Here is a 15,864-nt window from a genome sequence, read left to right as displayed (position 1 = left end):
TGTCACACTAATGTGAAAGTCACATACACATTTGTGCCAAATTGCATTTAAAGTTTTGAACGGTGCAAATGCTGACACGGCTAAACTACCTTTCCATGGCATAACAGATGGTCTGAAATAATGCATTTGTCACTATAAATACTATTATGTTTGTACAATTAGAATAGTTATATCTTTCTGTTTGTGTAATAAAAAAGTATTCTCCTTGATTTATGACTTTAAGAATCTTGTCATAGGATATTTATATAAACGTAAAAAACAAAAGCAAACAACAATCCTCAATAAGGCTCACGGGCCATGATAAATAGGTTGATAAAAAATATAGTTATTCTTGTTCAAATTAAACTAATGATATTATTAATATTTATTGTAAGTTATTTTATTATAATTATACTAAGTATTTTAAATTTGTAAAATTTACTTTTAAATCTCCATTGTATACTATTATTCCAAATATACTACAACGCTCGGTTAATATTATCTTAAAGGATTAAGAATTGAAAATTAATATTGCCATTATCAAAATATAATTTTTATTATAATAAAGTAGTTGAAATAATTAAAATAAAAGTTTAATAAAAACTTAAAAAAATAATAAAATTATGACTATCTCATCGAATGAAAAATTTGGCTTAAAAATGTTCACGTGTAAATTCACTTATAGCATTATTTGAAAAAAATAACAAAAATTAAATTAAATTCAACGAACGACTGAAATTAAAATTGTATAGGTTAAACACATACACATACACACTCACACATATATCAAAGATAACTGAAATTCATGTTTTAAACATTTTTTCTGTAGAGATTTAATGTTTTTTTTTATATGATATGATAATAATTGTATTTATAAATAATATTTTTGGGAATAACCAAAGCAAAATGAATTTATCCAGGCAGACTATCTTGATACGGAAAAATAACATTATTCTTTAATTGATTATTTTTTTAATATTAAATATACAACTTTACGAGCCTGGTAACAATGATGTTTACCGATTTGTAAAGCACGTGAAGAAAATGAGAGTCGACACAGTATTATATAATATATCAACTGAACAACTACGTGTTTCGAATTATTTTATTTTATTATTATCAAAAGCATCTACTATTGAGGGAAAAAAATAATTAATATCAAATTTTATTCTACATCTTCTTATTAAATTATTATTCACGCCAGAATTACACACATATTATTATCTACAGATAAAGAAATAACACTTTCAAATCTGATTCACCTAGATGGCCAATACAATATAAAATCATTTTTTTTTCTTAAAATAAATTTTCGGAATTTTAATATTTTTTTTAATATTATACAGACATACATAATATACACGTACATTTGTATACATTTTATTGTTCGATTAAACAATTTTTTCAAGATCAAAAATATTACATGACACCGATGAAAATATAATTTTGTATACGGTGTATTTTTTTTTATTTCTACTCGGTAAACACATTATGTTTTAAAACTGACTGACGCTCGACGGGCTTAGTTGATAAACGTGCGCATATTCGGTTCGCCACATTACAGCAGAGTGGTGTTTAAACAGTGCCTATATGCACGCGTATAAATAATCCACATACATAATATAAATAATTCATCGGATTTCAATGTTTCGCCATAGAAAAGCGGCGGTGTTGGTTAATGTCATCTGACCGACCTGGACGACCGTATAATGATGACGGTGGTGCTCGCGGATTCGCGGACAAGACATGACGTGCGTGCCGAGAACTCGTGAAATATCAATTGGAATGTGCCCGCAAAATGAAGACTAAAAATCGCCTCGTAAAGACGTGTCGTCGGGAATAGATGTAAGATTACGTTCAAAGCATACGTGGTGCGTGCGTGCGTGCGTGTATAAGTAATCTAACGGGGGTGGCTGCGGTGTTCACTGAACCATCGTCATTAAGGACGGTCACCAAGGTCGGTGGCGGTAGATGTGGAGGCATTGGTACGATTATATATATATATACGAGAGTGAGAGTGAGAGAGACAGAGAGAGAGAGGGTGGTATGTGCACACATACCCAGTAATGTGATACCCATTTATCTACGTCACAGCTTGCGACTTCTAAGCCCGAGGGGCCGCGGCCGACGACCGCGGTGCGACGAGAGAGACGGGACGAGGAGGACGGGCACGGAGAGAGTTTAAAAGAGACATGGCAGAGTTGGTGGTGGAAAACGTCCTGTACGGTGCTTCATTATGTCCCGGTCATTATCCCTATCTTTTTGTTTTTTTTTCACCTCTATCCCGCCTCGCCATCTAAAACAACCCCCTGTAACTATCACTCCCCTCTTGCCATCATACCCGCGTACTCTCTCTATCTCCCGGTCCAATTTATCTCTCTCTCTCTCTCTCTCTCTCTCTCTCTCTCTTTCCGCATCTTTGTGTGCGTATATATATACCGTATAGTGATGCTGTGTTATGTTCGCCTTTTACATTACCGGTCCGTGTGTAAATTTACCAGGGGCATTCCGTTTTGCCCCCCACCGATCATCAATCATGTGCACCCCGTCGCCACCGACGGGTTATCTCCAAAACAATACGGGACGGGGAAAAAAAAAAGTTAAAGTGCAACAACATACCTCGAACGAAAAACTAAATATATACATTTATACGTATATACATCATGCGTGTATATGAAATAAATAAAGAGAGATCATATCTATACGGGCCACGAACAACTTATACGGTTTCGTCGGTGTAGTCGCATAATATGTGTTTGATATAATACTATATCAACTGCTTACGATGGTCTCGTGGGCGAAAAACCCGCGTACATATACTTTCCGTTCGGACAGAATTTATACGCTATACCACCACTGTGACACACAGCTAGCGCGCTGTAACACGTTTTGCAATAATTGTATTTGCCAGGAATGGCGACTAATTTTTATACGCCTACGCCTGGACCGCTGCAAGGAATGTATGTGTTGAGTATGTTGTGTTTAATAGAAAAGAAAAAAAAATGCCATCCTCGCAAATAGCTTACATTTTTTTCGTACCTACTACAATATACGTACATAACATTGAATCGTTTTATCGTAATGAAACCGCGTGATCGTATGGCTGTGGTGCAGTTAACGCGGAATGGAAACCTAAAGTTCAAAGTCACAGTTTTCAAATATCCTACACGATTGCAGACGTTGTTTTATTTATTTGGTTTAATTGCTTGTTCGAATGCGTTGGTACAACAGTTGCGTTTGTACGTAACATATATATAATATTATAACGATCCGAGAACTGGCAAAGTGCTCGGTTAAATATTGTATGATTGTATTGTGTACTATTAAATATTAAAAAAAAAAATGAAATTCTATTCATATCGACACCGTGGCCGTAAATACAATAGAACTTGTGCAAATATAATACATCATCCTTATAGTATTTGTAAATATTAGATAATGTATCAATATATTATATAAATTATTTTAGATTGATAACTAGAAAAAAAAATTAAATGATACATTATATAAAAATGTATTATATTATTATACCGATGGGCAAAAATATATGTACGTCTAAAACAAATCGATTGCTTTGAAGTCAGACGCTTGTGTTATAGCTTATTTACCGTTTAAAATGAATAATAATATTGTCCATTTAATCGAATATGTGTTACATTACTTCCACATTAGATCTAACTGGCTAAAAATAACAACATACGGGGCCACCTATATGGATAATAATCGCCGGGCAAACGGCCAGAGGGACGCAGTTAAAATGCCCCAAGTCGCTCAATGCGAATAATTTCGTATAATATTCTCATTATCCGGTTTGGTGGGAGCCAATTTCACAACGGAACGCGGCGAATGTCGGTACACTTAAAAAACGAAACTGCGAAACCCTCGAAATCCACGAGAACGGTATAATAATATCGTTTTGAAACATAAGCGTATAAGAGAGCACATGGCTTGCGTACGTACATAAAAAAAAAAAAATATTCGTAACGATAACGAATATTATATTTTATATGTATTATTATGTATATGTTCGCTTACTGCAGGTCATGTACGGTGTGCAGACCCGGATTAACACTATCGTAGGCCCTAGGCACAGTTCTTTATTACCCATCATGTGCTAATATACGGTTCTGTAGTGTTCAGTATTTAAATGATTAAGAAACCTAATTTTTGGGAGAGGTAGTGTTTTTCGCAGTGTTTTAAGTCTTTAAAATCAAAAATATTTACAACCTGAAAATCAATTATTAACTTTATAATCATAACTTTATCTAATGACAATTTTAACACATCTAAAAATACATTTTACATTACTCAAAATATATTATTTAAAATTAAACTGCAGGAACCATACAAAACAACTTATTTTATACCATTTTTCATTTTGTTCTTTGTATTTAAATATAAAACAAGATAATTTATTGTAACAATTTAAAAATAACAGTATTATGTAGAATATGTCTTAATATAAATTTATTGTTACAAATGTTTTTTACGATATTTTTTGTTTGCAAATGATTCTATAACTTTTTCGGTATCGATGTCTTGGAGTAATTCGTGTTCAATTGCAAGTACCGATAATGATGATAATTTATCTTGTCCAATAGTTGACCGCTGCCAGTTCTTAACCCTCTTTAAAATTGAAAATGATCTTTCACCTTCGCACGAAGTCCCAAAAATTGATAAATATATCCTAAAAGCAATGTTTACATTTGGAAAACTTGTTACCATTTTGGTATTTATTTGTTTAATTAGCATTTCATTAACAGACATCCCAGTTTCTCGAAAGCTCTTAAAAATCAAAAACTCATTAACAAATGAAGATTCTAAATCGGTTTTATAGGCTTCAACTAAATTATTTGCCTTTATTTTTATTTCTTCATCTTTTAAACTCTCGTTAGTTAAAAAATTAAATCTTTCGTCTAATTTTAAATAAGCTTTTTTTCGTTTTTCCATTTCAACAATCAATTTATCAATTATTACATAAAATGTTTGAGTTTTGAATTTATCTCTAGCACTCATTTGATCAACAGCATCAATTGCATTGCCATCATTTATCGAGACTTTATGTTTACGTTTTCTAGATTCCATTTCAGAATAATCAGACAAACCAGAAACTCTTTTTTTTGCTTTTTCTTCAAATAAATCAAATTCTTCGGCGCTTCTCATTTTTTTAAAACATAATATAAGACTGTTATAGAGGTTAACGACAGTACATATCTCAATACCGGGTGTTTGTAACGATTTGTTTACAATATTAATTTGTTGTAAAATGTCATTCCAAATATTAGACATTAGAACAGTTTCAAGACGATTGAGTTTTTTAACAAGTGACTTAGCTTCATTAACAGCATTAGGAGGTTGTCTTTCTGATAATGAAATATCAATCAAAGCCTGACGGATTTCTTCATAATTAAGTGATAATGCCTTCGTTGCATCACTACGCGCGGACCATCTTGTTTCAGACAGACTTTTAACTACAAAAACAGACTCCTTCATATTTTTTAACATTATAGACCATCTTTGAGGTGATGCTGCCAAAAACGTATAAATTGACTGAACCACACTAAAAAATTTAATGGCTTCAGTACAACATTCAACAGTAACAGATCCTACCAAGTTTAAACTATGTGCAGCACAGGGAACCCACTCGGCCAATTTATTTACTTCACGAAAAAGAGCTTGAACTCCTGAGTATATTCCACTCATATTACTCGCATTGTCGTAAGACTGAGAACGGCAATTTGATATGTCAATATTGTTATCGTTAAGCAATTTAGTCAATACATTAAAAAGATATTTACCATCATGCTGTTCAATAGGAACAAAGCCAAGAAATCTCTCTACGACTTTTCCTTGACCAATGGTGGTGTAACGAATAATGATCGTTAACTGATCGATGTGCGCTATGTCGGGCGTCGAATCAATACTAATACCGAAATATATTGATTCTTTTATTTCAGAAACAATTTTTAAATTTAGAGTAGTAGCAAGAATGTCTATAAATTCGTTGCAAATCGTAGATGACATATATGATATATTTCCTTTGCCAGGATTTCCGAACTTTTTTATATGCTCTTCAAGAAAAGGATCAAAATTAGAAAGAAGTTCAAGGCAACCTAAATAGTTACCATTTTTTGGACAGCCAAATACTTCCGAATCTCCTCTAAAAGCTAATCCTCTAGACGATAAGAACTTAATTACTGCTATAACTCGTCTTAAAACTTGAATCCAATACATTTTTTCTTTATTATACTGATTTATTAATTCCACATCTATTTTTTTACATTTTTGAAGGTCTACCATTTTTTTTATCGAGTTAAAATGGTCATTAGATTGTTCGTGAGTTTCCATTCTAACATTAATATTTTTCCAATCATCAAAACCACTTTCGAATTGATGCACAAGTGTTAATTTATCACTACTTTGCAAATGACGAAAAATTTTACACACATAGCAATACACTGATCCAGTGGATGGCGAATATATCAGCCAGTCTCGATTTACACACTCACCATTTCCTAATGCTCGTGAAAAATATTCCTTTCTGAAATATCTCATTTTTTTACCAAATTGTCTAGCAGATACAGTTAAATCTGCATCCACATTTTGAATAGGAATATTTTCAGAAAAATAAGAAATCAGATCAGCGTTAATTTCCCAATGTGCAGGATCGTTACTAAATTTTAAATTACTAAGGTCGGTCAGATTGGATTTAACTTTATCTGGTATAGATTCAGTTATAACACTTGTAGTTTCGTTTAAGGGAGTTGTCAAATTTGGTTCAGTTTTCTTAGGAGATGAACCTAATAAATTACCTTCAATTTTAGATTCATCTGTCATAATATTTATTAGTTGATTTTTATTTGAAATCTCAATTTGGTTTGTACTTGTACCTGCATTAGAACGATTTTGTGTTATTATGAATTTGCTCATGGACCCCATTTGTTGACTGATGTATAAATCTCGTTTTTCTTTCTTTTTTCTTTTAGTAGAACCACTTTCGTGCATCCTTTTGTACCCATCACCAGACATTTCAATATTACTTCTACTAGTTCTACTCTAATAATGTATACATAAACATTTATAAGAGTATATCAGTATATGATATAATTTTAAATACGATGTTATTTTAATATATTATCTAACGTAAGATATAGATTAAAATTTTAAAGTACCTGTTCAGAGATTGTTCCGTTTAAAGTTCACTATACTGGATTTACAATTGACAATAAACGATATTAATGAATAATGATATTATAATTTATAGTACGGAACTGCGGACTGCTACGAACAAATAACAATATTGACAAGGATTACTTAAGAATAATTAAATGTTGTCTTATCGTTTCGATACGGCGAATGGCGATACCGACCGAACAAGTCCCGCATATAATGTCCACGCGTGTGTGTGTGTGTGTGTGGGTGAGTCCGCGGTCGATAAATATTATTTATATTACGTAAATGATATTATTTTTGTATTATTTCCAAAAATATTCTAAACAGAAATCGTCGTTTCATTCATCATACACAGTCGTTTTCCCGTATACCGTATGCATTTTATCGGTTTATGGTTTATCCAATCTGATTTCATTAAGTGATTATTACGAATTACGATAACGAACATTAAATATAAATATACGAGAAATATTATAAAAAATATTTTATTTGTTGTGCTAACATCTACAAATAGTTAATTAACTTTAAAAAAAAATATTACAGAAAAATCGTAACCAAAAATTTCATTTTCGTAGGCCCTAAAATGTTCGTAGGCCCTAGGCACAGTGCCTATAGTGCCTATTGGGTAATACGGCCCTGACGGTGTGCTGTATTTTGGCTGGTCGGCTATAATTATAAGTGTCAAACGAGATACGGTGTCCGTAGAACGTGAGTAATTTGGTACCCTTATTTTACTAGTACTTTGTGAAAATATTTTTGAATATTTAATTTATGTTCATAAATTTATTGAACAAACTTTTTAACCCATCATTATTCAACTTGAATTAATTACAAAATAATATTTTAAACTTATTGGATATAATATATGATATGAAAAATAAAAATAAAACAACAAAATCACATGGGGTTCGTTTTATTCTAAATACGTTTATAATAAATAAAAATAGTATGTTCCACTTTACTACGGTCTGACTGGTGTAAACAATTTCAATTGTTCCACTTCAAAGAGCACATCTGACAGGCGAATCAGTAGGTTTCTGACAACAGTTTGAGATGTGGGAATCTCCACAGCGGACATATATTTAGGCGGGTGATTACAGTGAGATTTTGTGCGAACGAGAACTTGGCAACGGAGACATATAATTGATTGGTGATTTGCTCGGGTCTCTTCTATTTTTATTTTTGTCTAGTCAATGTGATCTAATGTGTAGCGGCGCTATAAGTTATAATTTATTACAGTGTAATATAATAATTTATAATATTACGGTTTGTACGTCAAAACCGTAAACTTAATAATAATATTGTTATTATCGTGTATAGAATACCGCTCGTGTCGGCGATTTTCTCGTAAATACCATTCCAGATGAAATCACAAGCAACGGAGTATTGTTTGCGAAAAAAAAAATCGTACCTACGCAAAACGGTCGTGGTAACAACACAATAATTTAACTCGTGGCCGATTTATAAGCGTTCGCGTAGACGTTTTTACTGCTATACTATGGTATTTATAAACCGTTTGTGTCACGAATAAATCTAATTTTAATACCAGCGCACATAATATTGCAATATCGTAATACGTTTACGGCGCCGGCGCGAAAACCGAATCCACGCGTAACGATTGAAGGCCCAATAATTATTATTATTGTGTGTATCCACACCGTCACGTCGTATAATATGTTGACGAGTGTTATTATTTTAATTTACCGTTGCAAAAGCGTGCAGTTATGATTGTTGATGGTAGAAAGCTAAATCATATTTTTGCTGAAAAGAAGCCAAAACAAAAATATTTTCCAGCTAAATATTCTTCTCTTTATTGACTACCCTTAATAAACATCTCGGCCCACGTTACCATTATCAAAATCATCGTCACTGCCATCCCTAGTCTTTAAGGGTGTCCGCTGATACTGCTGTATCTCTTTTTATGCGTTTTCGGTGCGCGCGCGTGCATAATGAGAAATTACGAGGACTCGAATTTGGACGACTCAAAAGGCTCGTATTGCATTGTCGACGGGGAACGCCGACAACGAAGACGATGATCATCACATAGAAATATTACATTATCGTATTATACACGCACAAGTTATCCAGCACTAAATGTCCCCGTGCAGCTCACGAAATTCCAACACTTAAAAATATATCTACAACGTAGATGCTTAAAATGTATATGCCTAATAATGATAATCATTTGCAATGTATTACTAGAAAAATACACTCTGCGTAAAACGAGTGCCGATGGGCGTAAATTTGGCTTTTTAGAGCAGGGAGACTAAAGTTATAAACGTAGAACAGGCCACAAGCTCATGGAAGGCTTCACCTCCACACCGTCTATTTATATATTTTACAATAATTGCATACAATTTATAATATAAATATTTCAAAATTATTTATTTTACAAAACTATACAATTTGATATTTGATTATTACTTGAATTATTATAACATTTTTTTTTTTATGTTAATTAATTTATCATAACACATTTATATTGATCTACATTTTTTTTTAGAACGATCTCTTTATGTCTCGAATTTTTAATTTATAAGATAGACGTCAAATTAAGTATTTTAATTAGTATTTAATTAGTATTTATATTGTAATATAGACATTCGTAACCATGTTTTTATTCAACCCGTAGCAGAGAACCCTTTACACGTTTAGAGGCTGACTGGTAATTTTAAAGCCATTTTATACAAATAAAATGAGGTTCGGTAAACATTTTCCTCTAAAATAAGCTTTTTATGTTATCAACTAACTATTCTTTTGAAGTACCATATGTTTAAATTATACAGTTTGCAGTGACTGCCATTTCAACTTTAATGAATTAATATAAATACTTAAAAAATTATAATAATTTATTATTGTTATGTTTACTCACAATAATCAATGAAGTAAGTATACTTAGTTCAAAATGTAGTTTAAAAAATTTTCTATATTACGTAGCCAGTAAAAAATCAGAAATTTGTTGAAAAACTTCAAATTTTGGGGGACGCAGTAGCTCCGCTAAGCCCCTATCAATTTAGTCTATGGATCGAAAAAAAAGTAACGTCAAAAGCGTATAATGCATGAACCCGAGATGGTTGTTTGATATTTTACGTATCGGAATAAAACGCAGTAAGAATCGACACAATAATTTGAAACGTCTTTGTTGTATATATACTTACAGATAAATACGCATAGGCAAACAGACCGATCCCTCGGGGATATTGTACAGCAGTGTAATATATTATACGCAGATTCGATTTGTAGTACCTACCTACAAACCTAGCTACAGCGCTTGCGGGCGTTTGCTTTTTAATTGATAAATCGGGGGAACTGAAGCGAGATCGCATTTCGGCGTAGCAGTCTTCTATTTATCAGTTATCACGCGTGGATACGTATCGTATATAGTACTGGTCGGATTTCAAGTTGTCTATAGCATATATACGACAATAATATTATATATACAGCAGAGCTCGTTTACAATATTACTATCGGTTCAAACTTTTGCGATCGTCTTAGTATAGTTATAATAATATATTCTATACTGTATATTATAATAATAGTGACAATATTAGCTATACACGGCGCGGCGTTGGGTACCTATACTACACGCAATAATATAAGAGATTGTGTCATGAGACGCGTGTTTTTGTCCGCTAATCATATTTAAGTGCATATGATGCTATTTTTCTTTTAAGACACTACTCTAGACACATTTACGAGTCGATTGGAAACGCGTTAAATATATTTAAGTAATATTGTTTTAAAGAACAATCAAACTATTTACGCATTCGAATAACAAACCCGCGTGGAGAATATTCGAAGCGAAAAACAACAAGAGCATTAGATGACTATAAAGTTGTTTTTACATTTTTAATGCCTATTTATCATAATCCACATTAATACCAAAGCAGCACTTGCTGAATAAAATATCCATACACACACACTCAAACAAACACACGCGTGTTGTGCTCATATGTGTGTATAAATAATATGCGTGTTTCCACGGGGTCATACTATTATCTTTATTGAAATCCCCGTGGTTCCAAATTAAGTGTAGATCCGATGAGCAAACGAAAACACCCCACTGGGGGTGGAATTGTGGTATCGATGGTGGTGGTGGTGGTGGTAGTGGTGGCGGTAGTAGTGATAGAGTGCAGTGGGGTGGAGGTGGAAAAGCCGCAGAAGCAGTCGTACATAGTATATACGCGGCTTTTATTATGTGCATTATTTATTGCGCTCAATAGGAAACATTCATCACTGGCCCCCGAGAACTTTCCCGAGTTTAATGAAACTTTTCAAACCCAAGTCGGCTGAGGTTGCGGGGTCGCGGAGTTGTTAGGCAGGGCCGGGAACTCGGTTGAAGCGCCAGCCAGCTCTTACGCGCCGCCGTAACTAGGAGGAGCGGAAAACAATAAAAAAAAAAAGGGAAAAAATGAGAAACAAACGAAACAATAATTTTTCTTTGGTTATATTCTCCTGTTACCACTAGGTTAGTGGAAGGGGGAGGGGAGGAAAATAATCCCGCGGTAGACTGTATACAGTGTAAATTACGAAATAAATTGACGACTGTGTGTGGGGATGTTTGTTCAGTTGTAGGTTATAACGACTACGCGCGTTCTTCGGAAAAGAAAACCGCAAGGTAATAAGCATATCACATTATTATTATCTACGAGCTCATATGTATGTATGTAAAAACGGTAATATAATACGTATATATATACGAACATCGAGATTAACTAAGTTCAGTACTAGTTTAACAACGAAATAAACTCCAAAGTTGTCCCGGCCGTTCTCGGCAACGTACGAAACACATACATAAATACATAATATAATTGTATAATAGTACCCATATTATGCGTATACGTTGATATTATTATAATATAATATAATACAATATATGTACATACCCGTGTACTTCAAACAAGATAATACGCGCGACCGTGCGTGTATATACATATGCACATTATAATATATACCTATATTTATGTGCGTGTAATGTAAGTATACTATAGTGTATATAATAAGTAATGAGTATACAAAAAACTTGTGTGGGTGAAACGTTTTCGAGGGACTTCGTTTGTATTGCACGAGCGAACATTTTTAAAATCTCGATGAAACCAAACGAGAATCTTGGTCGTGACGAGTTAATGAGAGCTTTAACGTTTGTGTAACGGGCTAGACAAAGGTTTAATCGACAAAAAAAAAAAAAATAATTAAAACAATAAATGACAACGTCCAAAACAGTAAATAGTCCGTGTACTAGAGAATATAACGTTTAACGTCGAAAAAAAAAAGAAACGTCAAGATTACGCATTTACGCGTAGGTAAGGTACTTATGCTTGTTAATTGTTATAATTAAATAAAACTAAGGCTCCGACTAGTCATACATACATAATACTATATTATGTTGATATGTTTTAGAATATATTATTACACAGAGTGATTCACAAAATATGTTTATCCCTTTTTTTTTCAGTGATGTACCTATAGTTCTTTAAAATATGATTTTTGGAATTTTTAATATCGGTAGACACTTTACGATCATATTTCAGATTCTCGAGATTGTTTGTACTGCTTAAATAGTTCCATTTTTGTTTTATATAAAAGAAAACACTCCCTTTTTCTCTACTGTAAATTATTTAAAAATATAAACGATCGGTTGCTCGGCCGACGTGTGCAGAACGTATACAATAGTTAACTATACGCTCGGGCGGGCCGACAAAGTCTGAAAACCCGAACAGAGGCCAAAGTTTCGCTGCGGGTGGTGAAACGCGCTGCGTCTCTGGCTCGCGCCGTGTTCGTGGTAAATTAATATTGTGTTCGGGCCGTATTATGTGAATTCTGGCGGTTGTACGGGCTAAGGGACCGATACGCCATATTGAGTTAGGCTGGGCGGTCCGCGTGGTATTTACGCGAATAAAAGTAAAAGGCATTTTATTTTCCCGGCACAGCTGAATACATTTTTGAACAGCAGCTAGACAGCCGGGGGACTTTCGGCGTCCATCCACAAAGTTTTTTAAAAGGAAAAACTTACTAATATAACATTCTTCATACGTCTCTCGCTCCAATGTCCTATAATAGTCCAATGGCAATTTATTTCCATCCCGAGTTTTTACCATCTTTCTACGAATTGTCTGGTTCTAATGATATCGACCCGACTCACAAACGTGTACGGACGACTGATCAGAGTAAAAAGTTTCGGCCGGAAGAACGCAAAACAAATAATTAAACCGGATTTCTATTCGAAAGACCCATCTCTGTCAACTTAACTAGACCGATACGTTATACAATCATTGGTATACATTAATCGTTTCGAGTTCGTTAACTTTCCGTAAACTAAAATTTAGTAATTAGCATTTATTCATTGTTGAAAAATATAAATGCATTTTATAAATGTACCAACTTATATCTGATAATGATTTAAGTATTTGTTAGTTGTTCGCATTTTATATAACATAAATATACGGCGTGTAGAAATAATAACAATGAAATATTATTACGTTTAGAATGACGTGTTATTTATTAATAAATAAAATCGATTTAAGTACAATGTAATTAAAATTATTTTTGAACGAATTTATCCCACCGGTATTATATTACTTAACTTTTGTTAAACTTTTAAGATAGCTCCTTCTATTGTTTATACTCCTAATTACGAAATACATCAACAATCATTAGAGTACCTATCTAACAAAAGAACCATTCAATGTAATCATTTTAACTTTATATTTAATATTAATGTTTTAAAACTGAACCAAAGATCGTGAGTAAGTATTGTTGTGTACGGTTTTTGGTTTTGTTTAAATGTTTGATTTTATATAGATTGGAACTATAAATAATTGTATTAAAAAATTAACAACATAATGTTCATACGTGTAATTTACCAGTCAAGTTTAAATGATTAACGCTTTACACAAGTAAATCGTACGGTTCTTATAATTATTGTTATTTTTAATAAATAACATTTTTTTTTCAATTAAAAAAATTAATAATATATACGAGTATGTATCGTGTCAACAACTACTCTCACGGATTAACGAAGTTAAAGTGTCTCTCTAGATTAATTACCGTGGAAAAAGCATCTGGAAATGAATTTTTGTGATATCAAAAAAACTTTTAACTAAGGGCCCATAATATAAAATATGATGACAAAATTGTGCTTCAATGGAACTCTCGTATACTGTTTGAAGTAATATCGGATCTTGCTCGACGTGCTTTATGGCGTGTTACTTCGTACTCTTAAACATTTCTGTTACACTCGTATAGTATATGTGTGTGTGTGTGTGTGTTTGTGTGCGTGCTTATGTTATTTGACTTTCCACGCCAACAATAAAGAGCCCTAAAAACGTTTTGACAAAACATTAAACGCACAGAGTAGATATCTCTTGTCGGACACATACTTCAGTCTATAAGCAAGTACATCTCAGGTTTTTAAGTAGTCTTGTAGATTGCCACTTGCAAAAGTGCTGAACGCTTGCAACGGTTTTATGAAAGCGTTATTATAAAGCGTATATATACCATGAACAACGGTGAGTTATAAATAACGTCATTTTGTAATATAATCGACGCATAATATAACAATCGCTAATAATTACCGAATAGCCATTAAACGAACTTTGTATGGGCCGTGAAACATTTAAGTATTTAAATTTAACTGTGACCCTAATAATCGGTGCGGTTCGAAATCGTGAACGACTTCCACCATATTTTACGACATACGTTTTTGGCACTACCCGCGGAAATAAATAAATAAATAAATAAAAATAATAGTAGTGTATATATTATGTATATATAAACATATAAACAAGGCCTTATTTATCTTAATACTAGGAATGTGTATGAGCCAAAACTTAATAATATTTACTCGGTAGGTCGGACAACGATTAATTATTATTTAGAAGCCTCGGAGTATTTCGACTGCATTTCCGTTGCATACACTAAAATATTATTATTATTTAATTATTTCGTTTTTATTAAATACAACGTTGAGTTTTAATCCAAATACCGTATTATGTGCGTTGTTTTGGTTAAAGTGCAGGTATACGTACACTTTAGTTAAGTATTGATCAAGCATTACTCTTGACCAGCTGTACTTATACCATTAATGGCATCGTTCGACAAAGAACAATAACGATGGCGAGTGATACGCACACACACAACAATATGCGTTTTTTCAACAGGCTGATTAACGGATAGTTGGATCCCCATATAATTTATATAGCCATCCAATTTCGGAGTGTAATGGAGGGCTACCGTATAACTATAGGTACTTGAAACGGGCACAGCTCTCGAACTCGTAGCTAATCGACATCCGTCTGAGCCCATTGGCGTATAAAACGGTATTCCCGTACACTGCGATTTGTCAACGGTTCCCTTCTACCTCCCCCGAAAATTCACAAAATAAATTCTAAGCTTTAGGCATTGTTCCGGTTATGGGAGCCACGACGATACACGGATATTCGCGTCCTCGGCGACGACATTGGGATGCTGTTATTCCCACTACCTCGACACTGCGACGAATCAGAAATAATATTATTTATGCTTATAATAATAAGCAAACTTGTATATTATATCGGACCGAATATGAGTTTTTTAAGTGCAAAGTAATATTGTATCATCAATTTGTCAGTTGCTTGAGAGTTATCTACGGCAAACTAGACAACTAGTTTTTTCCAAATACATTTTTGAATGACAGAAGTCTAATCCCGATACTCATAATAACCCGATAAAAAT

At 33.2% G+C, this 15,864-nt stretch overlaps 2 protein-coding genes across 5 annotated transcripts in view; both read right to left on the bottom strand.

The window, feature by feature from the left end:
• Positions 1 to 15,864, bottom strand: part of LOC132919240 (serine-rich adhesin for platelets) — a 244,618-nt gene that overhangs the window by 190,290 nt on the left and 38,464 nt on the right. The gene's annotated exons all lie outside the window — the stretch shown is intronic.
• LOC132923064 (zinc finger MYM-type protein 1-like) lies at positions 3,604 to 13,985 on the bottom strand. The gene is made up of 2 exons (XM_060986870.1): positions 7,152 to 13,985; positions 3,604 to 7,035 (listed from the first exon to the last, which is right to left on the bottom strand). Exon 2 carries the CDS (start codon positions 7,006 to 7,008, stop codon positions 4,453 to 4,455), a length of 2,556 nt encoding a protein of 851 aa, XP_060842853.1. The 5' UTR covers positions 7,009 to 7,035; positions 7,152 to 13,985; the 3' UTR covers positions 3,604 to 4,452.

This window comes from Rhopalosiphum padi, chromosome 2, assembly GCF_020882245.1.
Source record: "Rhopalosiphum padi isolate XX-2018 chromosome 2, ASM2088224v1, whole genome shotgun sequence".
NCBI classification, from domain to species: domain Eukaryota; kingdom Metazoa; phylum Arthropoda; class Insecta; order Hemiptera; family Aphididae; genus Rhopalosiphum; species Rhopalosiphum padi.
Note: the sequence above shows the minus strand (reverse complement) of the source record. Positions and strands in the feature narration are given on the sequence as shown.

What these genes read in the sequence shown, in the direction of transcription:
- LOC132923064 (XM_060986870.1), bottom strand. Translation starts at nt 7,008, where the DNA reads ATGTCTGGTGATGGGTACAAAAGGATGCACGAAAGTGGTTCTACTAAA.